The 27,740-nt window shown below is 37.4% G+C and overlaps 1 protein-coding gene across 12 annotated transcripts in view; it reads right to left on the bottom strand.

The window, feature by feature from the left end:
* Positions 1-27,740, bottom strand: part of HECTD2 (HECT domain E3 ubiquitin protein ligase 2) — a 43,445-nt gene that overhangs the window by 8,060 nt on the left and 7,645 nt on the right. For 2 of the 12 annotated variants that reach the window (XR_012662876.1, XM_075107943.1), the window contains exons 3-18: positions 22,476-22,614; positions 19,328-19,430; positions 18,318-18,407; positions 17,650-17,714; positions 16,568-16,613; positions 15,345-15,454; positions 13,828-13,976; positions 12,157-12,280; positions 10,515-10,628; positions 9,777-9,873; positions 8,825-8,932; positions 6,743-6,875; positions 2,962-3,050; positions 1,710-1,868; positions 1,175-1,249; positions 96-183 (exon numbers count right to left, since the gene is read on the bottom strand). Coding sequence is in view for 5 of the 12 variants with exons in the window: in XM_075107943.1 (XP_074964044.1) it covers positions 96-183; positions 1,175-1,249; positions 1,710-1,868; positions 2,962-3,050; positions 6,743-6,875; positions 8,825-8,932; positions 9,777-9,873; positions 10,515-10,628; positions 12,157-12,280; positions 13,828-13,976; positions 15,345-15,454; positions 16,568-16,613; positions 17,650-17,714; positions 18,318-18,407; positions 19,328-19,430; positions 22,476-22,614 (1,689 nt within the window). In the remaining 7 variants the exon portion in view is untranslated. Of the gene's footprint in view, positions 1-95; positions 184-1,174; positions 1,250-1,709; positions 1,869-2,961; positions 3,051-6,742; positions 6,876-8,824; positions 8,933-9,746; positions 9,874-10,514; positions 11,420-12,156; positions 12,281-13,827; positions 13,977-15,344; positions 15,455-16,567; positions 16,614-17,649; positions 17,715-18,317; positions 18,408-19,327; positions 19,431-22,475; positions 22,615-27,740 lie in introns of those variants that run through there. The other 10 variants (XR_012662877.1, XM_075107945.1, XR_012662878.1 and 7 more) reach the window with 9 other exon arrangements.

The following is a 27,740-nucleotide window of genomic DNA, read 5'->3' as shown; positions in this document are numbered from 1 at the left end:
TTTCACACTTTGTTAAAGAAAACCTAGGCTTATAAGAAGGAAAAAAAGGACAAACAAATCTGTCAAATATGTGTAGTTAATATATACTGAAGTACCTTTCCTATTTTGATTTGTGACTGGAATTTTATCTCCATTTGGCTTTAAGTTGTAAGATTTTATAACACCAAATTCTTCCTGGAAAACCTGGAGAAAAAAAAAGTTAAGGTCAGTATTTGAAAATACATTCATCTACTCACACATTACAAAGCTTGTATTTATTATTTCATGTATTTCCCCTGTCTCTCTCTTTAGCACATGCTGTAGTTCTGATGGATGTGGGGTTTTTAAAAGTTAAATATTACAATTTTCAACAATATTACAATTTTCAGCATTTTGCTCAAGAAGTTGGTGTTTAAAGTAGAAAAATTGACCCTGTTACACAGTGGCATATCAAAGTGACCTGCAGGCTCTGCAGCCACAGAGTTTTTCATACAAAAGAACAATTTAGGAGCATCAAATACAAGTAAGAGGGTATTTATTCCGCTGTCGCTCACCTAGGAAGTCAAAAGCACCCACTCTACAAAAATTCTCTTATGGTCTAGCAATAATGTAATTCAAAGCTGAGGGAAAAAGGTCAATACTAGTCCAATACACATCCATAAACCAGCATGAAATTTTACTACCTAGTATGTGTTCTAAAACAACGAATAAATGAAAAAGGCTTTATTGATTGAAGTAGCAGTTAGACATACAGGTCAGGCAAAACTATTGTAACTTGAACAAGCTATCATTCAAGTGAGATTTCCTGGACAAAGTGTATAAAATAACCAGAGTACGCTTCGACTAGCATCTGGGTTAGGCAGAGAAGGGATTGTTCTGCAGCCAGATGAATCCCACAAACCAGGGCACTGACTGCAAGGTGATGGTGTCAGAGGAAGGAAATTGCTGGAAATGCACCGGCAGCTGGCCACGCGACGCTGCTGGGAGACACCAGCTTAAAGCCCCGTAACGCAGCCAGCCTCTGTACGCCCCGAGGCCCCAGGACTAGACTGGTTCTTGAAACAAACTTCAATGCCCATTCAGTTATATTCCAAACAATCAGCAACCACACAGTAGTAGGCCACTCCATTGCAGAAACATTGGTAAAAATTACTGAATGATTTTGAGAATCACTTATAATTGTGTATTTAATGACCTGGAAGGTTGAGTAAAAATCCTCTTCAACATTGCCTTCATAGGCTAGAAGTTCACTTAGTCCATGGGCCAGTTCCTACAATATGAGTAAAAACTCTTTAGTAAATCTACAAAACTAAGTGATGCACTTTGCAAGGACATGCCAGAATCAGTACTTTACACAGTATCTTGGAAAAAGCTGTATATTCAAAATGCACCCACAAAGAAAAACTCACTGCTTAATTAATATATGCATATGCGTATACATATATTTATTTATTTTTATTTCAGTATAAACTGTTACATTTTTCTTTTTATTCGGGAAAATGCATCTAGAATGCTCAGATGTTGGTATTTTAACTTCAAGTAGATCAACGCAAATTCTGCTACGCTAGAGAACATGGAGAATTTCTGTTTTCAACAGAAGAAAAGGAGACTTCATCAGCCTGTGCTGGAAAAAAAGGCTGTTTTCAAACAGTTTATAATTCAAGCGTTAAATATAAATAAAACAGGTTTTAAATCAGTAGTTTAGCCTCTTAAAAGAATGTAATACTTACAGGCATAATCTGAAACAGGTCATCTAATGTGACATCACAGATGCCTACAAGTGTGCTATGATCGCAGGGAACAATGGGAGGACTCAATAATTTCTTGTAACAGCAAGGTGGGAAACGAATATCCAAGGTGATGCTATTATAAACAGCAAGTCCCATAAGCTATATATGTCAAATGTTAAGGGCAAACCCCACACATCCTTATTATAGTTAATATTTTAAGTAACTTGGAAAAAATATTTTAAGATTTTACTCAGCATAGTCTAATACATGCCAAAAAACCAGAAGGAATGGAAAATTTTAAATTTAAGTTTTAAATTTTAAATAGTTTTGCATTACAATTGAGTAGTAGTTAAAATGGTCAAATGATGCACATTGACGGAATACTTGAGAATCTTCAACATAATACTGTAGACAAGCATCTAGAATACATTACTCCAAAGTATTGTTATGAAAAAAGTTTTTATAGAGAACTATAGATATATATTTTTAATCCAAAAATTCTAGAGAGAGCTCTATATAGCCATTTTTCTTTTAAATAAATCTAAAAGCATAAAGACTGGTACTATAGCTCATCAGCTAGCACATGTAAGTGTACCTTGTGAAACAAAATTGAAATGATACCAAAAATTAGAAGAATCCAATTCACAATTCAGCTTCTCACTAGAACAGAATAGTTCAGTTGAAAGAGACCTACATCAATCATCTGGTCCAACCGCAATCAGTAAAATGGGGCCCTCACCATCTCGTCGTAGTGGAGTTTTAAGCATATATTATCATTAATAATTTGTCTGAGGACTCCATAAATGAGCACAACAGAAAGTCTAGGAAATAAAGTTATGCTCAAAATAGCATGTGGCTTCTGTTTAGTATAAAAATTAAATTAAAAAAGGACCACATACTGCTCAATGGGGACCTAAATGAGATATTAATGCATACAGGCTCATTTATGTTTACTGAATGAAACTCAGAGGTGTAAGTACATAAAAAAGTACAGCTTATACACAAAAAGTTGCATATTTAATCTTAATTCTAGTATTTTCTGACTGTAAAATGTACCATGTTCCCACATACGACCATTTTCTTCCTATTTTTAGTTCACTTGCTTGAATGACATTCATTTTATACATTTAAAATAGAACACATTTGTATATACAACATCTGAATGAGCTTTAATCAATGGTTTATTTCATCCCCATAACAACTTACTGAGTGGTGCTTCGTTTAGCACCGTCTAGCAGACGTTAAAGGATACAGCTCCAACCAATCGGAATTCAGAATAGTTATCACACTTAAAGCTGCTGAACCAATGGCAGTGCGAGTCCTTATGGTAGGTGAACATGCCTGCAGAACAGGAACGGTGGCCGTTACAAAGCCTGAGCTTCAAAAGACAGTCGTACAAAACCTCATCTCTCTCACACGTGCACCCTGAGGAGCGCTCGTCGGAGCGCCGGTATCTCCATGCCTGTTCTCAGCCCTGCCTTCCCACCCACAGGAGGAGCCTGCCGGTGCAGGGCACGGACCACCAAGCGCAGCGCCAAGCCCGAAGCGGGCCCAAGCCCACCGGCTCACGCGTTCTTCAGTGCCTCCAGTCGCGGATAATCTGTACTGTCTCTGTGCAATCTGCTGCTCCACTGTACTTCATCATCTGTACAGCCAGAAATGTCAATTGTCTAACCAAAAATTTTCCTGCTGCAATGTAAACCCATTTCTTCCTCCCTTCCTGGGTCAATAGCAGACGACAAACTTAAAAAATGCTGGCGTAAATCCCATGATACAAATACCATAAGCTTTATCTTCTTATAATAGAAAGCTGTAAAAGGTCTACCTTATACACACACTAGCAGCAAAGGGGTATGCTTCAAATTTTCTGTCAAAAAATTATATCAGACAAGTTAAAAAAAACCCCAAACCACAAATATCCTAAAAAGCCACTCGCTGGTCTAGTCACAAGTTAGATCCTAGTGAAGTCATGACTACAGAATAGTCTGACTTCTATTTGCGTCAGAGATGGATCATTCTGTTTTCAAGAGTGACAGAAAGTAAAAACCCATGTAACGAAACCACATAACTGCTTTAAGATGCCCAAGAAGTATTGCTCAGAGAAACAAGACACACTCTAAGTGTGCACTAACAGGGAAATTAACTTTAGCAATGCAGAAGTAAATTGGATAAAACTTGATGACTGGTTTTAATTCGTTGGGATTGAATGGGCCGACAATTTATTATTGTTTCCATAGTCAGCGTACAAACCAAAGCACTCAATAGTTCTAAGGACATCTTGTATGCAGTAGCTCACTGCATTTGTGTTTGAAGACAAAGCTGGGGAAAAATAATATTTAAATGAAAAGTCAGACTTCTTTGGATTAAAAAAAGAATAAGAATCCAATTGATGTCCCAGGGACATCTAGTTTTTATTAAAAACTAAAATTTAAATCCTGCCTTCATATTTTTCCCTACTCTCCTGAACAGCCTTAACTTTCTCTTTTGAACTTTTGCTCAGAAAGGTGCTCATCACAAAACTTTTACACAGTGGCTTTACCTGAAGGAACGTAACAGTTGCATGTAAGGCAGAACAAGGTTCACATACTAAAAGACAGCAGTGATGCTGGAACAAAATAGATCTCAAATCCCATTTATTAATTGTCCACACCAAGATGAAGAAAGCATTGTAACAGACACAGGAGGGCAGACAACTGAGTTAATTGGGAGTTCTTTAGTTTCAGAGGTTAAATCTGCAGGATTGGCTAACCTGGAAAGGGTGATAATAGTGATGTTTTCCTATGTTTTTGCTTCCACGCTTCTGACATACATTATTTGCAACTCAAACACTAAAGACAGCAGAGTATACAGTCCCTTTCCAAGGGACGAGAACACTTCTGAACTCCTCCCACACTCAGCTGATGCTCATATCAATGGAAGAATTTACACTTTAAAGCACGGAAGCCTGCCAGAGCTGGTGAAAAAAAAAATTACTCAAATGTTTCCAAACTCATCAGATACCAAGCTCCACTGACAACACATTTTTACTAACAGAACCGTCAAACTCACAGAACACTTTCTCCAGGAAAATTGTTTCCTATTACGGTTGTTATCACCAAATGTCATCTCTCCACACAGACACCTTTTTATTAGAAAAAGGGCTACAGGCAAATAATGATCTCAGCAGATTTGAGGACATATTTATGACTTAAAACTCTGGACCTTTAGAAGGAGTCTGATAAACAACAGAGGACCATGCATTTAAGGGACATGAACACTTCTAGGCAAAGACAGGCAAGCTCTCGCATTCTACCAATGACTATTGGGTGTTATGCTGAAGTCCCTGGAAATCAATGTTTCTAATTTAAGAGCCAGCCTGGGGAGCACTTTAACCCATATAACATCAGTAATGCATAGCTGAGGAAAGCTGACTTATTTTAAAAATATCGGAGTAGGGGAAAACCCCCACCCAGATCCATCTACACAAATATAAAATAAGTAGATTGAACCGCATGTTTATGAATCCTCATTAATGTCTTCCAATCTCCTATTTACTAAAAAAAAAAATCTTCCTTTTTCCCCCTTGGGCCTGCAAATATCATTATAGGCTCACAGGTCCTGGTAACAACAGAAGCATGCTATTTTATTCAATCTCACATCTGCCTATACTCTCTCTGTCCCCAGCTGAAGGACTTTCTCTCCTGAGAGCATCTCAGACCACTTTAAGAACCCTGGCCACACAGACACCCCAAACAGAATATATGACAAAGATGCAAGTAAGAACTAACCTCTACCTATACTAATCACAAAATAGTGCTAGAACTTGTAGACACTGTCAGTGCAAATGGAAACCATTGACCAAAGTCAGCAGTTGGCCAGGACTGCATACAGTAACAGCATCCAACTGTAGCTGCTTATGAAAACCAGGAAAACTCCCTGAACTAGCAACATGAAGATAACTGAGGGCAGCGTTAAAACAGAAAATGTAGCATGAGAAGGAAGAGGCAAGGATGGCAGGGGACAAATAAATACATTTGGCCTTATCTCCACTGGAATATTTGCTAAACCATCTACTTCAGAGGCTGCTATATGTCTCTTCCTAATTCGGAACAGTAATATCATATACCAATTGCAACCAAAAAACCATATTGAACTACGGAAGAAACTTATTCTTAAATCCAAATATACGAATTCACACATATACTTGTGTGAATTCTAGAAAATTTCTAAAGGCAGACGAGTGTCAGTGTTTCAACGGCTTGCACAGCTTTTGCTTATTCTTCTTAGCTTGTTAGTAGATCTAGCAGTTCACCAACACTTATTGAAAACTCAGGAGTTTTCTACTCAGAAGAAAAATTAAGACAACCCTTTAAAGGCCTGATTCCATTTGAGTTATAACAGATTTAAATTATCCTTGTCCTACGCTCCATAAAACAGTTGACGGCCTTCTCCCATCTGCCCAGAGGTAAATCAGGTCCTGTCTCTGGACAGACATGGGAACACTGTAACACAGATATATCAGAGGAAGAACTTCAAGGAAAATCTACAGAACTTCAAGGAAGATCTTGAATCCCCCTGCTTTGTATCCAATATGCTCACTAGCCTAGGGATACCAGCAAATGATAAATATTGAGCCTCCAGTTTCTGAAACAAGGTTTAGCATGTCTAACATCTTAAAAACCTGAATCCTAATTTTAATTCTAAACCTTTCCATTGATCAGAGATTTGTTCACCCTCTAATTTTGCCATATCACTGAATGAATTTAGCAGTGCTTGAACCTCTTTGTCAAAAGACAAGATATTCTAAGTTCTTCATGTACTCCCCACTCTCTTCCACCTTCCTTTATGCCAAAGCTTCTCATATATATACAATTCTTGTCCTCATATATACAGGACATATACAGGAATAGTTCCTGTCCACTTTTGGTTTTACATCAGTTAGTAACTGGCCTGCCTAATACTGCATTAATGAAAAATTCTTACCCATCACTGTTCCGATAATTTAAAATGAACAAAATTTCACGTCGTACTTAAGAACATATATGAGGACTCACCATAATCTGGGTGAAAGATCTGGCGAATCAGAAGAAGAAACCATTCTTTTGTCAGTCCACCCATATCAAGACCAGCTTCCCCTACAAATGTGACTTTCAACTTCTTTTTCAGATCTGCCTTCTTCCTTGCTAGCTATTGCAAAATAGGTGGGGAAGAAGAAAAAGGAGATTTAGCATACTACTGCTACCTCTATCCATAGAGAACACACACATCTCTGTCTCTACTGCTCTTGCCTTGTTTAAACTAGTAATTTGCATCATCTCCTATTAACAGTTCAAAACAATGACTGAATTTCAGAAGCAATCACGACTACTTGACATCATCAACTACCCTGCACATAGTGCCACCCTCTAGGCTTGAAAAGAAGTTAAATGGTATGCAAACAGATTTTTAATAGGCTACTAGATACAATGAATTGAGCCTGTCTAGAATATTTTGGACCTCTGTCATTTTTTACCTACACAGAAGACATTCTGCCAGGAAGAAATTCTAGATTAAAAAACAAATATTAGACATCCTTTGGAGATATTTAGAAATAAGGAGGTAGCTAAAACTTTCAATATTTGGACACCATTCTGTTCAGCATAAGATACCTGCCAGCAAGTATCAGCTGCTTTGTAAAACTGTTTTTTAGACAATGGTAACAGGCTCTTTACATTCCTTTGTCCTAAGAGACAGCATTTCATCCAGGTATGCAAAAGACCTGCAAAGAATTAGATTACAGCCTTTCACAATTAGCAGTGATCTTTCAGATTAAGTCCCTATACAATTCTGCTTTAAAATCATTAATTACTGGCCAGCTCCAGAGAAAGCATTTACACCAATCAGGAGGATGCATGTACTAAAATAATTTCTGCACTGTTAGCTGCTCAAGTAAATTCCTGTTGCACAAATTTTATAAGTATATTTCTATTTTGTATTATTTCACACAAACTATTTATTAGCTGATGTGATTTTCCTTTGCAAATTATTTTTTTTACATTTGAACTATGAATAAGGCATCCTCTTCCCCGACCTTCCCTTCCCCACACTTTTGAGAACATGGCTAATAGATTCTTACTCATCCCTGAGATGGGGAGAAGAAAACATCAGAAATAAATAGGAGAATATATTGGCTATCAGAACTCTTGAAGTTGCTCTTGGTTATTTCAGTGTGGTAAAAAAGCCCTGCTCTCACAGAACCATAGAATGGTGGGGGTTGGAGGGACCTCTGGAGATCATCTTGTCCAACCCCCTGCTTGAGCAGGTACACCCAGAGCAGGGAAACAATGCCTGAGAGAGCAGCATTACCACTCGTATTTCTTCCATCTTAGGAGAGAAGGCCAAAACAGACAGGCTTTAATCTAGGAAAAAAAAGTTTAAACTTTTGTTTTCTGAACATGAGTAATCAGAATTTGTTTGGTCTTGTTTTCACCACTTGGACTTATTTTTCAATACCATCGGGCTGTTTTTAGTGTTGAGAAAGAGTAGGGAACAAGATTTCACCAAATAACATTACTTAGCAAGGTTCACTGGATACTAAAGAATTACCTACTTTAATGGACACAGCTATTTCATTTTTGAAAAGGAAAAATTACATTCAAGAATGTGAGGAATTAGTTAAAACCAAGATAAGAACTTAAGAAAATAAAGCCTAAAATAATTCTTACAGGACAGAGAAGTTAGTGAAAGAAAAGCATAAAAATATTCCAAGAATTAGAACAAACAAACTCAGTTTTTAGTCACTTACTATTCATGCTTCTATCATGGAACCAAGTCCTACATAACCTGATAATTATGCACTGTATTCTTAAGACAAGACTTGCAAACACAAATACATAACACGTGGCATGCAAACATGTATGTTTATTACGGGCTTAGCTACGGAGCAGTACGAGGATGGAAAATAAAGTTGAGAATGTCTAACCCCATCTATTTTGCAGCACTGCTCTTGTGACAGTAATTCAGTTTTTTTGTTCAGTATTATACAGGTATATTCCCAATCTCTTAGCACAGAAAGATTTAAATATGATTTATCAAACTGAAATCTAAGCGCAATAGCTATTCTGCAGCAACACAACTTTTAATTACATTTTTGTTACCTCATCAAGTGAATCACTAACAAGGTGCGTCCTTCTCACTTTCACATTTAGGAACAACATATTCATGTCAGGTTTCTGTCTGCGAGAGACTTTATCCACAAGGCTTTGCTATTGATTGAAAAAGAAACATCACACATGCAGTATCTTAATTTAAAAAAACAAAGTGCCACTTGTGTAAAATGTAAAGAGTCCTTAGTACCTTGCATTAAACACATTACCCTAATATGATAGCTGCCTCAGTATCTTCTAAGAGATGGTGAGCAATTTCTTTTCTACTGCAGATAACAAGAAAGCGGCAATTGTGCAGCAACCTTTTAAACTCCCCAAATAGTTAAAAACATGCCCATAAGATTCTGGAGACTGGCCTGTGCTTTACTAAGCTATTCATAAGACAGCAGGACAGGAATGGATAGGCGGTGGTGTTGCCACACTGAGCACCAAGGAAACCAGCTATCACCTAGCTCCTGAAGAAAACTACCTCTGAAGGAGGCAGACAACGCCTCTTTCAAAACAAAAGAGGTCACCCAGAAAGAGTACCTCTTCTGTGACCTGTGAAAATACAGTTGCATCTTGGTCTTCCATGACAACATATCTTCACAGAATAAAACAGGAAACTGTCCAAAAGTCTCATGGAATTTTTCTTCCTTAATTATCTTGTTAATTTAACATGCTAGCACATTATGCTGGTGTCTCAGAAAGAAAAAAAAGAATACTCTTTCTGGTATTTATAAGCATCCTGAAACTAAGCACAGTAGAATGGAAAATATTGAGAGAATCCAGCATGGACATTTGTAGACTAGTAATAGCAAAACGGCTCAAGTTCTTTTCACGGTAGTCCAAAATACTATAAGTTGTGATGAAAGGCTGTATGTAATATCAATCCAACAAAAACTTATAAAGTGCCAGTGCATGAGACACAAACACTTATCACTAATATCACTAAATGACTTACCCGTGCAATACTTATCATCTGTTGTTCTGAGTCCCTTTGAATAATTACTTTTTTTGCTGCTATAGAAATAATAAATGGGTACTGACAGAAAGAAAACCTAACAACAAGAGAAGAGAAGATAAAATATTTCCTTTTTAGCATCTAGCATATGATTTTCTTTTTAAGAATACAGGAGTGAATCTTTGCATTATCATTCAATACCTACCTTCCCTCCACTGACAGTCATTTGCAAATAGCTGCTGGGGTTTTTTTGTTGCATACATAGATACTCAATTCAGCAGAACAAGCCGTTATTTGCAAATACTACTAGAAATTATAATTGGTAATAACACCGTCTTTTTTATTGTTTATCATTATCAAGAGACCTAATAAAAAGTCATCCGCTTTAAATACTACATTTTAATTGCTACACTGAATTAAAGAAAATTATATCATCTTATTAAATACAAGAAAAACAGTTATCTCAGTGCAGCATTCTTAGGTACACCGTAGAAATACTTCTGGTTTGGCTTATTTGCTGCAGAACTGATTTTCAAAGGGACTGATTTTCCACAGATCCTTCAGATTTAACCTGGGGTTACAAGGGTTTAGGACTTCTAAAATATCAGATCACAGCTACATTCCACAGCAATCAAATAATACAAACAATTTTGAAAAACTTCAGAAATCATCAAGATAAAAGATTTTTTTGTTACTGATTATTTTGGTAAGTTTTTGTTGATTTAGCTCATGCATCACCTCGCAGAAGTTCGTATTGAAATACCCAGAGCTTCAGACTCCATGTGTGCATCTTCGATCCAGACTGCACGTGCACCCTGCATCCTGCCTGTGAGAAGCTCTGGATTTAAATGTCTTTAGGAAAGAAAGGAAAATGAGGAAAAAATATTCTCACTTGGTCTCCTGGAAATCCTGATCCAAAATGTTCTACCAAGCTGTGTTGACTTAGTTTGAAGAATTATGTATTTCAAAATATTTCATAGGGAAGGTAAACCAGCAGTTGCTGCTACTTCGCCTTCTTAGTTCTAAGCATATAATATTGATTGCAATTCTTTGTTACTGTTTGTTTGTCTGTTTTTAAGTGGAACAACACAGAGTTAAAAGATGTAAAATTGGAAAAAAGTGGAGTTGTAACAAAGGAAACGAAATTTACTTTACGAATAATACAGCTAGCCTGCGCTTCAGCTACTCCTGAAATCATGTACAAAGCAAACTTTGTTTTGATATATTTTGAGTTCCCACTGTCCCAGCTAACCGAAAAGAAATGGAGCAGGTAGAAATCTCGCAGCCCTTTTGTAAGTTTGGATGTGGGTGCCAGAAGAGCCAGATGGTGCCAATGGGGAAAAAAACCCTAAAATATTGAAGCTCAGCAGTATTCAGATTGCAATGCTTTGACTGAGACAACGCAAAGCCTACTGTACATTTATTGCTATCATGTATTCTGGGTTCTGTTGGGGTTTTGGGGTGTTTTGTTCTTCCTTCCCAAGCAGAGTATCAGGTATTGGACAGAAGCCTAGCCTAAAATACCTGCTTTGGTGGAGCAAATGATGCGCTCTGAGTTTTCAACTGCTGCCAAAGGCAAGGAAGATTGCACACAGAATAAACAAAAAGCTCCATATGGATGGTCGATGGGTTAAATCAGCTTACTGGAAAGTGTTGAAATATAGGGAAATTTTAACTGATTCAGATTCAGTCTCGTGTAAAGACTGAGTGATACATACTGATATCCTGAAAAATACAGCTATACAAAATAACATTTTTATTAAGAAAATGTTAATAAGATTTTAAACTTTAGCAGAAAGATGAAATGCCTGTTTCTCTAGATATTTCTAAATCATACTGCTGGATGCCTCTGACAAGAAGAGAAATACCTTTGCAAGCTTTGAGCCTGTAAATCTTTGAGTATGTATTTTAATGTAACAGAAATAGTACAATTGATTTCACTGGAACATATATGACTGGAGCCACATATATACAGGTAGGTAGATATATTTTCATCATTAAGTGGCAAGTATCCACACAACACCACTTTCTAGTAATGTATTGGAGATTTAAAGTATGTCTTTACTAAGACACAATTAGAAGTCTATGCAAATAAATAATAAACATAATCTATATTTTACATCTTTTCTACAGTTTGCAAAGGTAAGATTTATTACGGTCAGTCACGCATCCATGCAGTAGCAAGTATAGCAAGGTGTAGCTATTCTATGTTTTTCCAATAAAATACAGTATTTAATGTGGCTATATATACGCATAAGGGGTAGGTATACCATTTATACACACACTGTATATACACACACTATATAGAGGAGAAATATACATAGCGTAGATACGGTGCTTTGAAATACTACTTAATAAGAAAAAAAGTTATTCTTCTTACCTGTGAGAATTTCCATAACATTGCCAGTTATGATATTCTTCCATAAGATCAATATGATCAAGTGTAGAATTATAGAAATCCGTATATGAAATAATAGGAGGACTGATCAGACTATTTGCAGCGTCTACAAAGAAAACACAAAAGCCTTTTAAAATACTGCCTGGATTTGGCACATCCGTTTCCTAGGCATCCTGAGCACCAGTGACATCAGAAACTTTAAGCCAAATCAGCTACTGATAACTTTGCCTCAGTCTTAGCTACAGACTTACAACTATAACGCAACACCATATGACATCATATTAATTGCTGTAGAAAATACTAAAGTTCAGCCCTAGTTCAACCCATTTATGACAAGAGAAACTCCATTTGACTCTGGCGCACTTAATATAGACTAAGTTAAGGTTTCATGGATAAAGAATGCTATGTTCTGCTGGGATCAATGAAACAGCAGTCTGATAGATGCATTTCTTGAACACCTTCACCAAGTTTCAAACATAGCTATGGATATAACATACACATGCTTTCCAGGTAACAATTATCCCTTTGAGTTTAATGCCTGTTTGCAAAAGGGATGGAAAGGGAGGGGCACAATACAGAGCATGCAAAGTTACGCCTATACCATCTAGACTCACCAGTACAAAAATTAAGTACTTGACCACATGAAGAAAACGAATTCACATTTAAGCTGCCTATCTAATTATGTAACATTCATTTAATGTCAAACAGCTAGTAAGTTTACTCTATTTGCACTTAAACAACATTTAATTTTGATCAGTCAAATGAAGTAGTGTATTTTGAATCACTAAATATCTCTTTTCCCAGAATTAAGGAATAGCAACTCTTTCATAGATGACTAGACAGCACAAGTCTTGGTTTTAGATAGAGTTGGGCTGATGTGTCTAAACTGTCACTCTGGAGAGGCAGGACTGCGCAGCCTGCTTTTAAGTACAAGTTTTAAGCTGACATTGAAATGAAAACATACTCATTCCAATCTGAATTTTAACTTTGTGGTTTCATTTCCTCCTAGAAAGGAGAGAGATTTTTTTACCCCTGTAGAAAAGGGGACTGACCTTAAGCCTCCCATTTCCATAGTAAATGGTCTCATCACTAAGCTATTGGGGATGAGTGGAGGAGAAGATTTGCATTTGCAATGGTCAAAGTTGCTGTGCTCTGTGTTGACCTGGAAAGGAATTTACCTTTTTAAGCTGTGGTTTTGGAGCTGAGGCACGTGCAAAGCCTAACTTCTCTTAGATGCTAAACAATTCTGCGGGGGTAAGCCAGTTACAGAAGAAATTCTGGCAATTACACATTTAAAACAGTTTCTTTTATAAATCCAAGGGAAACCTTAACCATTGGTTACTTCTGTGGATTTTTGTTTGAATGTTCTTCAGTTGTTGTTAGAGGAACATGATGCATAGCAATTATCCTCTATTGGAAAGCAAGTACAAAGCCTTGCCAATAGAACACGTTTTTATCGCTTACTCTTTGGCATTTTATTTTAGTTTGTACTGTGCCACCATCACTGTCAGTCTCCCGCAGAAGCAGAGAGACACAAACTATCCCCTCCCCAATATGTGAGTACACACATATATATGTGTACATATATATATGTACACACAAATGGACATCTATATACATACACATGCATCACGGTTCAAGAAAAACACCTACTAAATAAAGCCAGGACTTTGGTTGCTGACGGAATCCACCAGGAGCATTTCACCATAGGTGGAAACTCTTCAGGTTTTGCAGGAAACAGGCGTAAAGAAATAAATTGCAGTAATCTGTCTACCAGCTGCTTGAACCTTCTCTGGGAAATCCTAAAACAAACATGCTGCAGTTACTCCCACACTCAAGTTTGTATTATCAGATTTCAATGTCATTTTTTAAAAAACATGCTTTTATCTTATACATAAAAAAAGAAAAATTGAAATATAAAATTTGAAGAAGCCTGCTTTGAAATATTGGCACACAGCAAGGCTCTTCAGGGCACCCCTAACTATGCTTTTTAATGTCTGTTAAAAAAAAAAGGCAATAGAATCATTACTTTTTCTTGACTTTTAGTAAACAAAAAGAAAACAAAAACCCTTCGCTATTTCACTCCACAATCTGAATAGTGAGGAATTCTGATTTCTTTTATTTTGAGATACTTGGTTCTATTGAATAAAGAGTGGAAAGTACTTCCTACACTTGTGACAAGTGCACATTTCAAATTATGTGCTGCACCACTTCCATAATTTCACAACACACATGTATGGGTAGATATACTAAAGCATCCTTTCCTAAATAAGAGCTCTCCTGTTTTAATGGTTTAGATTTCTAATTCATGTTTTAGGAATAAAAACATCAATATGCGTATTGCATCCTTAAGCAGGAGGGTAAACCTTATTTGTAAATACCAATTCAAATGAAATCATGTATTACCACCATTTTAAGCAAATCTAGACACATTATAGGGTGGGAGCAGGGAAATAACACTTCCATCCATGGAGAGAAGAAAATCCTTTATTAACAGATTCCCTAGGAGATAAGGGAATTGTGAAAATGGCCATTCAAACTTTCTTTTTTACCCCAGACCAAACTTTTTGCACAGTCATTATAAGGAAGGCAACCTACATACCAATTTAAAAGCCGCTCTTTGGGCAGTGACTTTATTAGTAAGGTGCTATTAGAGTTATTTCAATTAATTAAAAATCTAATGTCCTAACTACACTCTCTCACCACGTCTATTACACTACGAAGCAGGGACTCGATTTCATTTGTGGTTTGTATACCATATAGTAAAGTTACAGTATCTTTTGAAAATTATGCAAGACAAACCTTTATTTAAACAAAGACCATAAAGATGTTTGTATTAATAATACCGTTTAAACATGTATCTAAAATAATTACATACATAAGTTATTTTGCACGTGTTACGGAAAAATAACTTACAAGTTATTTTACAATTAAGGCTTTTTTGCATAAAGATACTAATTTTTATACATTATATACAGTTTGCATCTATAAATCAGTATCACTTAGTGGACTATGTCCAAGTGTACTTTGAAAACAACAAAAACAATCTCTTTAGTCAATTAAATTAACTTTCATATAATCTATAAAACAGTCAACATCAAATGGAAATACAGTAGCAATTGTAATCCTAAAAATGGAATTTTTAATTTTATATTTTTATTTTTTTTTACTTTTTAGACCAGTGCACTAGGAAATGATGGTCAGCTTCTGTTAAGGCTGCTATCTGTCTTAGCAAGTGAGCATAGATGACATAAGTAGAAGTGTTACTAAATTGAGGATTCTGAAAAAGATTAAAAAAATGTGTTAGGTTAATAAACTGCATAAAGGGAAAAAAGTTGTTAGGATTTTTTTCTTATGTTTGCTGTTCCCAATACAATTACGCAGGACAGGAATTCACAAAATTGCTGTGACAGTGGTAAAACTATGAAGAAAAGATTTGAAACTTCTAGTCAAATAAAAAGTACGTAACTTCTATATTGTAAAAGTAAGATTTGTTTGTTTTGTTTCAAAAGAAAGCCCACAGGTAATAAAGGCAGTACTCAATATATATTTCTCAATTATCATTTACTGTGTAGCACATAAATTACACTCCTCTGAGTGATGTGCTTTCCATCTCAGTAATAAGGATTCTCTTAGCTCCAGTTTTCCCGCACACCAATCCAGGCTTGTATTTCCTCTTATGTATGAGTTCACACATTCCCACTTTTCAGCAGGATATTCCTTATAATTCACAGCTAGTACACCACCCCAGAGAAGAAAACTATTGTCTCAAAAAATTAAATTACCGTCTGATCTTCTCAAATAAGAGCAGAAACCTCTCTTTGTGCAGAGAGGTGTTACCTATGCTGGCAAACTTTACAGGGGACATCTGCTACAAATGCAAATCAGCTACACCAGCAAAGGCGGTAGGTTAACACAGACAGAAATCAGACAACGGAGCCTGTCAGACAGACTGGAGAGAGTCTGCCGGATAAAACGCAACAGTGGAGAAAGTTACAGCAATATCAGAAAGTGCATATACTGAAAGTTTCTGGAAAGATCAGAGTTACAGCATACCAATAAAGCAAATCTGGTAATAAGGAAGAAATAAGAACAAATAACCTGCTAAAACATTTGTTCCTTCAACCCACAAAATGACAGGAAACAATTACATGTCTAACTTAGTTCATAGTTTTAATCTCTGCAACCTTTCCCCATCAACTACTTTGCATTAAGCTCCCATTCCCATCATGCATACCCTACACTTCTTTCATATTTTAATACATTCTTATAATAGGAAATTAAATGTGAAGTATCTCAGCTATTCAAAGTATCTTGTTTGCATAGTATACTGGTTTATAGATTATAAATTAAGCAGACATACACTTAAATAAAAATACTGTCTTTTTCTTACCTGTAAAAGTATACAGTATGCTCTAAGATCATCTTTTGTTCGCGGCCTATGAATGAATGAAATAAGCAGAACCATATGTATACATCACATGTATACACGCATTAAGAGTCATGAAAATACGCACCCTATGGTTTAACTTTGCTTTGCCAATACCTGTTGAATACCGCATTTAAGGATTTTCACTGCTCTCAGAAACTGAAAAGCACACAAAGATTCTGACTACTCTCTAAAGGCAGTAGCATCTGTCTTTTGTGGCATAACACAAGAGAGAAGGGGAAAAAAAATTCAGAATTGAACAGTAAGAGGTTTTCCAAAGAGGGAAGTCCATGCTGTTGTCTATCTCAGGTGACACCACAGGAGAGTTTATTTGCCCCATCTTAGATATGTCCTGCCAGAATTCTCCATACACTTTTACCACTGCAACTGCTGTACTTCTTGCTGTTTATCTGCTTCAAGGCTTTTACACAACCACGAACACATGCAGCAATAGCACAGAAGAGGTAGTAAGAGGCGGAGAAAGGAATAGCCAAGGGCTGGGTCACAGGTGAGCCACAAGGTGCCGTCTCTTGCTATATATTTTTGTGAATCAAACCATGCATTCTCACTTCCATTACTTCTTGCTAAAACGCTGTCATCTCCAAACCTCCTGCCTTTGGGCCAGCCCTTTCTATGCCATTGCCACACATGAACAGTATTGTGAAGGAAACTTCAGATCAAGGAATTATCTAGGTTAAAACATGTTAGTTGCTGTTGAGGGGTGCATGGGGCCAGTATGTTTTACTCCAGAAAAATTCCTTAATTCATCTCACAGTTCAGATGCCCAAAAGACTGCCCTGGCAACAAGCAGCTGAGATTTTTGGGGAATGCATGGCTGGGGTTGGACCTGCCTCCCAGAGGGTCAGTGTCAGTTTAGAGAGTTGAAGATATGTTTCAGAAATTTGCCTCCTGAACAGAGACAAGTTCTTATGAGTCAAATAAGTTCTATTAGAATATTTTCTTTCTTTGGCTAAAACAATAAAGACAGAAAGTGCATCAGTTTTAAGTGCTGGCACAGCACTAATGCAAACATTTGTTGTAATTACCCTTTCCATTCTTGTAGCAGACCATTAATTATTCCTTTTAGGACTGACTTCTGAACATCTTGAGGCTATGGAAAAAGGAGAGGAAAAATCATATCTGATGTAATTATACATATTCTATACAAGATATTGCACAAACAAGCAAGTTTGTTTTGCTTGTAATTCAAGTCAGCTAAGAAATCTTTTGTGTTACGATGCTGAGCTCCTAAGTATCCTTCCTTGAAGACTATTGCTGAGGCCTGGAGTTTTGCCAATGGTGGCTTTCAATGCCTTAAACAACTTACAAACTGTAAATATAATTTCTAAATTACTCCTGTCCTTTGTCTATAGGCAGAGTACCTACTTTTTGTTACCCCCATCCTCACATTTTCCTTACTGCCCACCATGCAGTGTCCCACCACAGTCACGTCATACCTTGCAAGTGGTCTTTGACATCTAGCACGGAATAAACTCTGCACTACTAGTAGCAAAAATTTCCTCCTCTTTTACTACAGCAGTTTTCGTGATTCTATGGGAATTCTCATGGGACCGTTTTAAGTATGTTTTGAGAGATTCTTCAGAAATTGTGCCTATCTGAGAAAAACTTTCAGTATAAATTGCTTCTTAGCATATTTCTTTGCTGAAGCAATTGTTACAGTGTTTTAAAACATGAATTCTTTTCTTATACTTACAGTATTTAATAAGGCATCATAGACAACATTCACAAATTTCGCATTGATTCCAGAGTCCTCAATGGTATTAAATGGAGAATCAGTATCTTTCTGTAAGTCAGATAATACATGAAGCATTTTGGTTTTGAAATGTTTTTAGTATTTTAGCTGTCTTTGAAAATAAAAGTTTAACAGCAAATTTAAACAAAGCACATACAGATATAACTTTACTTTCCTTATCAAAACATAAGAATCTAAGTTGCTTTTATCAATACGTGAAAGATGAAAGTAAACAATATTAATCTTACACAATGGCAACATACATGTAACTCCATTACCTTGTCATTCTATTTTAAAAATGTAAGATGGTTTCAAATAATGAGTTACATTTGAATTTCCACCTTTCATCTTTGTTGTCGATCCGTCATCAGACAAGAGCAACAAAATGATAAGCGTTCAATATTTGTTAAGTAACTAAAAGTCACAGCTTATTTTGCCTAGGTTCAGGCCCTACTGTCCATATTAAACATCCTAAGTACCTTCTGCTCTGTAATTGGCAGCAAATATCAATTTAGCATGAATTCACAACGTTTTCACACACAAATATGATCTTTCCCAAAGAAAGCTGAGTATGCCATCCCAACACAAGAACAGCTATACTACTTGAGCCCACATCACACTTTTACGGACAGGGAATTTCTGTTTCCAGATTTGCCTGGGCCTCTGTTTTAGCTGCATTACCTTGCATGCTCTTAAACTGCAATTTGTGTACAAAGTATCTACAGTGTCATAGCGTCACAAAACGAACTACATACAGGAATTGTAAAGCTCCACATACACTTGAAATATAGCTACTTAAACAGGAATCAATACATCAGTGCAATTGATTGTCCACCAAAGGCAGGTGAGAACATGACAAAATTATCCTAGTGGCCAGAGTAACTTGCTGCAAGCCTTTAACTGATGTTTTTGTAAATACTTTGAAGATACAAAGCACTGTAAGTACTAAATACTATTATGATTTTTTCTACCTTAAATGCAGCATTTATCTCCAGGAAAGAATCAAATGTTGTAGAATAAAAATCATGTACAGCTCTCCAATCTCCTGATGACTTAGCCTTTTCCACATCATCCCTAGAAAGAATATATGAAAATATTGGCAATATAAGGGTTCAATCTGCTCAACCACTTCAACTTTAGACTGCACTGTAACTATAAGCTTTCCTCACTAAGCACACTTAGAAGACAGACAAGTATAATATCAGTATCTTTCTAACATCTTCCTTGTCATTTTACGATTATGGTATTACAAGAGAACAAAAGCATAGTTTGTGCTTGAAACACCTGAGCAATGTCTCTTATTCAAACTGTTAATTTATGGTGTCACAGTTCAGTATGTTAAGACAAATAATTAGCAGAATAGAATTACGCTGAAGATATACTGACATGATAAAATTTCTGAGACTAATTTATTTGAATATGCAGGCTACTAGTCAAATTCATTATAATTTCTAGAAGATTTTATTTCTCTTCAAATTTTTCAAGTAAAACTGAATCTTTGTATATGACTGTACACATTCTTTAAGGGGACAACAAAATCTATGGATTTACTCTTAAAGTCCTTTTAAGTATTGGACCTTGAAGTATCTGTATATGAAATTTTGTATAATATCATACATCTAAAAAAACCAACCAAGAAAAAAGACCCCAAACAACCTTTGTAGCAGAATTTTATTTTAGCTATCGACAATGCTGTTGACACAAATCCCAGTTTGTTCCCCCCCAGATAATTTCTTTTGTAGAAGGTATTAAAAAACAGTTATCAGTGGGACACACCAAAAATGCTACTGACTTTTTAATACTTTAGTTGAAAGAATAAAATTCTTGGTAATTATGTAATTAGGCAGCAGTCAATAGACACAAAAATGTGAAGATGGAAAAAATTTCAGCTCTTCAGATCACCTGAATACCAACAAATGATCAACTCTCGTCAATTCTCTTTTATACCTGTTTCCTTTTCCACCAAATAAACACAGACTAATCAAAAAGCATTCTCCTTCCTCACTGAATGTACAAAATTTCGAGCACAGAAAAGAGCAACAAAGAGTATATGCTCATACGCCTCTTGGAGCAACTGTGATTTTTTTTCCCCTTCCCCATCTGTTTGAAAAATAGATGAATCAGGCTTTTTCCTAGGAATACATCTCCCCATGTCCTGACCAGATTAATCTATTGTAAAACACTTGAGGGTATTACAGCAGCATAATACTGCTTTGTGGATGGTAAAGGGGAAAAAAAATACAAACCGAAACCAAACAAAAAAACCCCAACCAAACCCAACAACCAGCAGCCTCGCTTTCAATGAATTAGTAAATACCCCTCTAAGAGCACATCCACTCTGAAGAAACACCCTGCCAGTATATCCTCACATATTGCAGGCAGAATCCCCTAGTACAGACACCCCTTATGCCATTAGTTTTTCAACAAAATTATGCCATTTCCTCAAATGACACTGTTAACATCACAAGTTTTGGGAACATGGCTATGTCAAGTAAAGAAAAAACATTCTCTACTGCCTTGTGCTTATAGTGAACCAAGCAATGCCAGAAAAACTTTGTGGTGTAGACCTGATATCAGGGAAATAGTTAAAAACAGTTCAGGTGGTTTCCCTGGGGACTTCTGCTAGCCTAGCTAAGCTGATCAAGCATCATGTACCAAATATCATAACAGTGCTGGAAGAAAACTAATGCAGATACAGTTTTGATTAAGGGTCTGTACTGATCTGGAAAAACGGAAGTGGAACACAAGACACTATTTTGCATCAATCCTACCTTCCTTCTAGCTAAATCAGTGTTACAGGGCAGCAGCATAAATATTGTCTGCACAGACTCTTGAATCTTAACACTCTTTTTACTTACACAAACTTAAAGCATATCTGGGTTGCATCAAAAAGGGCATCGCCAGCAGAGAGAAAGAAGTCATTATCCTGCTCTACTCAGCGCTTGTCAGGCCACACCTGGAGTCCTGTGTCCAGTTCTGGTCCCCTCTATACAAAAAGGATGTGGACAGGCTGGAAGGGGTCCAGAGAAGGGCCACCAAGATGATCAGAGGACTGGGAAGCTGCCATACGAGGATAGCCTGAGAGGGCTGGGTTTGTTCAGCCTTGAGAAAAGGAGGCTCAGAGGGGATCTCACCCCCATGTACCAGTACTGAAGGGGCAGCTATGAAGACGATGGAGACTCCCTTTTTACACGGAGTCCCATGGAGAGGACAAGGGGGAATGGACACAAGTTGTTCTTGGGGAGATTCCGATTGGACACGAGAGGGAAATTTTTCACAGTGAGGACAGTCACCATTGGAATAATCTCCCCAGGGAAGGGGTTGGCTCGGCCACGTTGGACACCTTTAAGGGTCGTCTGGACAGGGTGCTGGGCCATCTTGTCTAGGCTGCGCTCTTCCCAGAAAGGTTGGCCTAGATGATCCCCAAGGTACCTTCCAACCTGGGATTCTGTGATTCATAGACACGTGCTAGAATAGCTTACACTTACACTGCTTAAAATCATGGTCACATAAGCAGCAAGTATACATGAAAACAGAAATAAGTTTTTGCCATAAACCTAATATTGAAAATTAACGCTCTTTAACATAATGCATGAAGAAAGGTCATCCATACTTTTAGCCAAAGTTAGAAATAGTGCAGTCCACATATATCACTGGTCCAGGTCCTCAAATATGATGTTGTACATTTCAGTGTCTGACATGCAGTGTTTCGCACAAGACTGAGAATGGCCAGTACCTCAGTGGACAGGACACGCCATAACTGGCAGTACAAACAAAATACCTAAGACTGAAAGGGATTTTCCAGCCTACAATAAGCCATAAATATTTTTTTCCCCACAACTAAACATCCACAGGATGTCAGGAATTGAATTTCTATCTCTGAAGTACAAGCTTTGCCATTTCTTGAGCAGAATACTTCAAGCTAGACAGTATTTTGATACTTTTCACAGTAACAGAGTTATCAATCCCACCATCACAACCAAACACCTACTACTACTAGTCAATCTTACTGAACTGTTCCTTCATTTGAGATTAACAAAATTGAATATATGAATTAGGACAAAATGAAGGAAGTCCAAAGAAAGAGAAAATATTTCTAGAAACACCAGTGTAACTTACTGAAAATCTTTCACAGTTTTGGTTCGGATGGGAAGGGAAGGTTCAGGAGGAATTGGTGCTTTCAGTTCTTGGGGTAATGTATCTATAGAGATGCGCTGCTTTTGTCGTACATCGAGGCAAATAGGTGGTAGGTCTCTCACTTATTAAAAAAAAGAACACAACCAAAAAAGCCAATAAATAAATAAGTACAATGCAATCATATAAACAAACAGTTAGCTAGTGAAATATAGATATGGGGGGGGAGACAGGACATGGGACACCAACCCCAAAAAACTCTCCCTGCCTTCTGATTCTTTGTCTTTTAAATCTTTACTCATCCAAGTACTTTTCTTACCATGTGGCTCATCCCAGAAAGGATGGAAGCTTCCACTAACTGAAGGGAAATAAAACCCTATGAACAAACACTGCGTCCTGAATCTGTAACCAAGTCTTTGTGAACAAAGTACTTCCTTCTGCCAAAGGAGGGAGAAAATTGGCCAGTCTGTCTCCTATCTAAGGCTTTCCGAAGGACAGCAGTCTCCACTATTTTATAAATGAACTGCTGGACAAAGTTGCGAACAAATTATTTGTCTATTACAAAACCAAAGAAAACCAAGACAGATTTTCACAAATGAATTGTTGGCATAGTGCTACAAAAATACCAAAAAACCACAAAAACCAGCTGGTCCTCTGTATTTCAATTCATTATTAGGGAAAATAGCAAAATACTGTACTTACATAAGACGCACTGGTATTACATCAGTAATAGCACGCTGGTATACAAACAGCAGCATTCACATCACACAAGAAAACCTCAAGTTCATATAAAAGTTCATTTCTAGAAATGAGTGATGCAGAATTTTCATTAAATCTATTTGTAGCTGTAGATGCTCAACCTTCTAAGCATTAAGACAAGTGCCTATTCTGAACATCACGTCTATGTGAACCTATAAGGAACTCAGGCTAAGCAAGTTAGAACATAATTAAAAAAATAAATTCAAAGGATGTCATGGAACTATAGAGTTACCCAGGGTGATCCTTTGCTGTTTGAAAGACAAATGGAGCCGCCCATGACTGGCAGCTATTAGTCACTAATACTAGTGTTGTCCATTATTGTATTTACAATATATGTTGTAAATATTGTAATGTACTAACTGTAACACTGGTGTTCCCTGCATCTAAGAAAAATCTCAAGCACAACCACACCAAAGTCCAACTGTTTTCTGATGTACAAGGACAAGTCTTCAGTCAGTTTTTCCATACTGTGATATGTAATTTCAGCTAGAGCTGACTGTGGATCATCTACAGCCTCCTAAAAGAATCTCTCCAATAAACTGAATGGGAAATGCAAGTTTTCTGTCTTGCAGAGAATTGCTGTTAAAACAGTAGCATCTTGAAACATTTATTCTCAATAAATTTGGCTGTCTATTCTAAGTATAAATAGCAGTGCTTTAACAATGTCTTTCTATTCTTCTCCTTACTTTATATTTGATCTGAGAACATTGTATAGGGTTTGCGTGGCAAGTTTTTGGTAGTGGGGGGCTGCAGGGGTGGCCTCTGTGAGAGGAGAGATGGGGCTGCCTCTGTGTCAGATGCAGACAGCTCCAAAACAGACCCACCACTGGCATCAATGATGCAGGTAGTGCCTCTGTGATAACATATTTAAGAAAGAGTAAAAAAACCACTGCTCAGCAGCTGAGAGAGGAGGGATTAAAAAGAAGAGAGAGAAATCATCCTGCACAGACCCAGATCAGTGGAGAAGGAGGGGAGGGGGTGCTGCAGGCTCTGGAGCAAAGATTCCCCTGCAGCCAGCGGAGAAGACCATGGTGAGGCAGGCGGTGCCCTGCAGCCCATGGAGGACCACAGTGGTGTAGATATCCACCTGCAGCCCATAGAGAACCCATGCCTGCACACACTGCTGGCAGGAATTGTGGCCTGTGGGGGACCCACACTGGAGCAGGCTGTTCCTGAAGGACTGTACCCTGTGGAAGGGGCCCAGCCTGGAGCAGTTCTTGAACTGCAGCTTGTGGGAAGGACCCATGTTGGAGAAGTTTGTGAAAGACTGTATCCCATGGGAGAGACCCCGTGCTGGGTCAGTGCAAAGCAGGAGTAGCAGAGATGAAGTTTTATGAGCTGACTGCAACCCCCATTCCTCACCCCCTGCACTGCCTGGGGAAAGGAGCTAGAAAAGCAGGGAACAAAGGAGTGAAGCTGAGTCTGGGAAGAAGGGGGGCCAGGGGAAGGTGTTTTGAGTTTTGCTTTTCTTTTGTTTAACCTGCAAGAAATTAGTATCTTCAAGTCAAGTCTGTTTTGCATGTAACAGTAATTGGAAAGTGGACTCCCTGCCTTTATCTCAACCCATGAGCTGTTTCATCTTGTTTTCTCCCTGTGTCCTGCTGACGAGGGGGAGTGATAGAGCAGCTCAGTTAGTGTCTGGCAGCCAGCCAAGGTAAATCCACCAAAAACACAAAAAACCCCTTCCAATGCAGTATACACAAACATCCATTTTACTGACAGTGTCTTCTCAAATATCCTTAAAATGCTTTTTTTGGTCTGATTTATACTGCATGTTTTTAAAAGCATTTACATGAATTATGACGCATGTTTGGAAACAAAGGCACCGTATAAAATAAAAGCACCCTCAAAATTCAAATATATTAAACCAAAATCCTCTATGAATTGTCTAAGAAGCCCCTAAGCCACAATTCCAAGAGTTGTTGTTTTTTACAATTAACTAAACATCAAAGTAGCATCACTACTCCGCTGCCTACTCCATTTATCACAGCAGGGAAATAGTTGCTAACAAAACCCCCCAAACCCAAAGGCAGATTCTCTTCACTCATGCTAATGATAGAGACACTGTCATTGTGATTCAACTCAGCCACCATTTGTCAGGTGGTAATAGACCAGAGCTGCCCTCAAATCCCCCAAGTATGGCACCAATTACAGGTATGGAACCTTGCCCACTCGCACAGGTGGATTAAAGAGAGGAGCAGTAATTTAAAAATCACAGTGGACACACAGTTACTAAACTAATTCAAGCCAAGGTGTCAAACAAACCCGCCACGCAAGTGCTCTGCTATTGCACGTCATTCTCTGAAAACAGGATGGACTGACTTAAAAAAACCTAACAACTATGTCTTATTTTTATACTCTGAGAAAGACAAGTCATTCTAATTCAGCTCTCATTCTGCCTTCTCAATTTTAAATGGATTAAACATTGAATTATAACCAGCTGAATACACTGAAATAAGAAAAATATTCTCTCCGCATCTGCAGAAGAGACAGCTGCTGACAGAAGCTGTTTCTAATTTCAGTAAATTGAAGCTGCAGGTGCTAAGCTGGCAACTTGTACCCTTGCTAGTGATATAATTTTCTTTGAAATATATGCAGCTTAAATTAGATATACAAAATCTGAGTTTTAATAATATGTTTAATAAATACTGTCAACTTCAGTATGTTTTGCCATAATTCAAGTCTATTTGTAAATAGATTTATTTATCTGACATTCAAAAATATTAATTACGATCTGTTACTTGAGTTCCATTGAGGAGAAACTTGAAACTTTATGTATTGAGCTGATGAGCAGCAATAACACAGTATTACAAGACAAGAAAAAGCAATCATTTCTGGCTGTTTGCCCAGTCACATCATGTAAAAAGACTCAGCAATTCATGACTACTTAGGGAATGATCGAAAACTTTGAGGAAGAAAATCTTACTGATGCAAAGCAGAATTGACCGACCAAGCATCATTCCTGAACTCCAGAATAGGAGAAGAAGCATTTTTAAGTGAAGAGTTTGTTTCAATTATTATTTTTTCCATAGAACACACTCAAAAAATTTTGAGTGCACCTTGGACTGTTAGCAAAAATAATCTGGTTTTATATAGGCAGGTTACTCTGATCCTGAAATTACCAGAATATCTGCTCAATGTTACCCATTCAGGTCAATTTCAAGAATATATCCTTGACTAGAATAAATATGGCCATGCATTAGTGTGGCCAAAATTGACAGCTAAGTACTTACAAGGTGGTAATTACAACCAGGACAGTATCATGTGCAGCAAGAACCCAGTGCATGTTGAGAGAGAGGCATGTTTAGACTTTACCATTCTTGCCATGTACAAAAAAAAAAAAAAGCGCGCTGGGGGGGACGACGCAGAATTCTTCTATATAGTAAAATGAATTCTGCAAAAGGGTACTGTATTTTTCACATTGCTTGGCCCAATACTAGATTTAATTTTACTTTGTCCTAAATTATTAAGCAGCAGGCTTTCATATCATAAGATTGTATTAAGCAACTATTCAGACAGAAGATGGGCAGGAAACAATTAAGGCTTAAATAATGAAACACAGTAACTGGGAGTCTATGAATCAACGGCATGCATGTTTCTGTGAAAAGGCTAGCAGCTGAGTAGTTAATATTGACAAGAGGTCACTTTTAGCTTCTGAGGAAAATAAAGTTACCCAAGAAAGGCAAAACACCTCTTTCCTCTGAGGACTTTCAGATTCCAACAATATTGCAATTGTTTACATGGAATTCACATACGACAACTTTTCTTTAAAAATGAGAGTGCAATGGCCACCTGAAGGTTGTTCTTCCAGCTTTGTTAGCTCAACCTTACAGCACTTTGTAAGAATCAGCAGAGCTCTGACCTGCTTTGCAGCATCTTCTTCTTTGCTTACCCCAAGTATTGCCCTCAAAAGCACCACTTCTACCTTAACTCCTCTAAGTTATGCAGCAGTGGGAGAATTCTTCCCTGGCTACCTCCAGCCACCTTGGTTTCCTGTGTGTAGTACAGTGTGACTCGAGCAAAGTACAAAATCCTACCAAGCTGTCATTTACACGTAACTGTCTTCTGTGTTTCAGTGACTGCCTTTTTTTTAAAGTAGAAAGCACCTCCTTACTCCGTAACAAAAATTGCTTAAAAAAAAAAAAAGAAAAAAAAAAGCCTTGCATTGACTTCTACTTTTGCAGTGTAGCTAGCAAGGATACAAAGATTATTTTAGTAAGGATCTAATCCTGAAAGGTATAAGCCACCTTTTTTTGCACAGCTTTGAAACTGACAATTCCTGCCCATAGTTTTGTTTCAAACTGGCACTACTGAGGTCTCTTAATTAATGCAGTCTCTTTCTTTCTAGCCTCGAATTCGCTGAGTGCTATAAAGACTTGGAGAACCACAGCATAATAAGGCTGAGGGGGGCCTGCTCAGAGGCAAGATCAGTACAAACCTGACAAATGTCTGTACAGCTTTTTATCAAAAGTCATCCGAAATTCCTGAAAT

This window comes from Phalacrocorax aristotelis, chromosome 12 (genome assembly GCF_949628215.1).
Source record: "Phalacrocorax aristotelis chromosome 12, bGulAri2.1, whole genome shotgun sequence".
NCBI classification, from domain to species: domain Eukaryota; kingdom Metazoa; phylum Chordata; class Aves; order Suliformes; family Phalacrocoracidae; genus Phalacrocorax; species Phalacrocorax aristotelis.
Note: the sequence above shows the minus strand (reverse complement) of the source record. Positions and strands in the feature narration are given on the sequence as shown.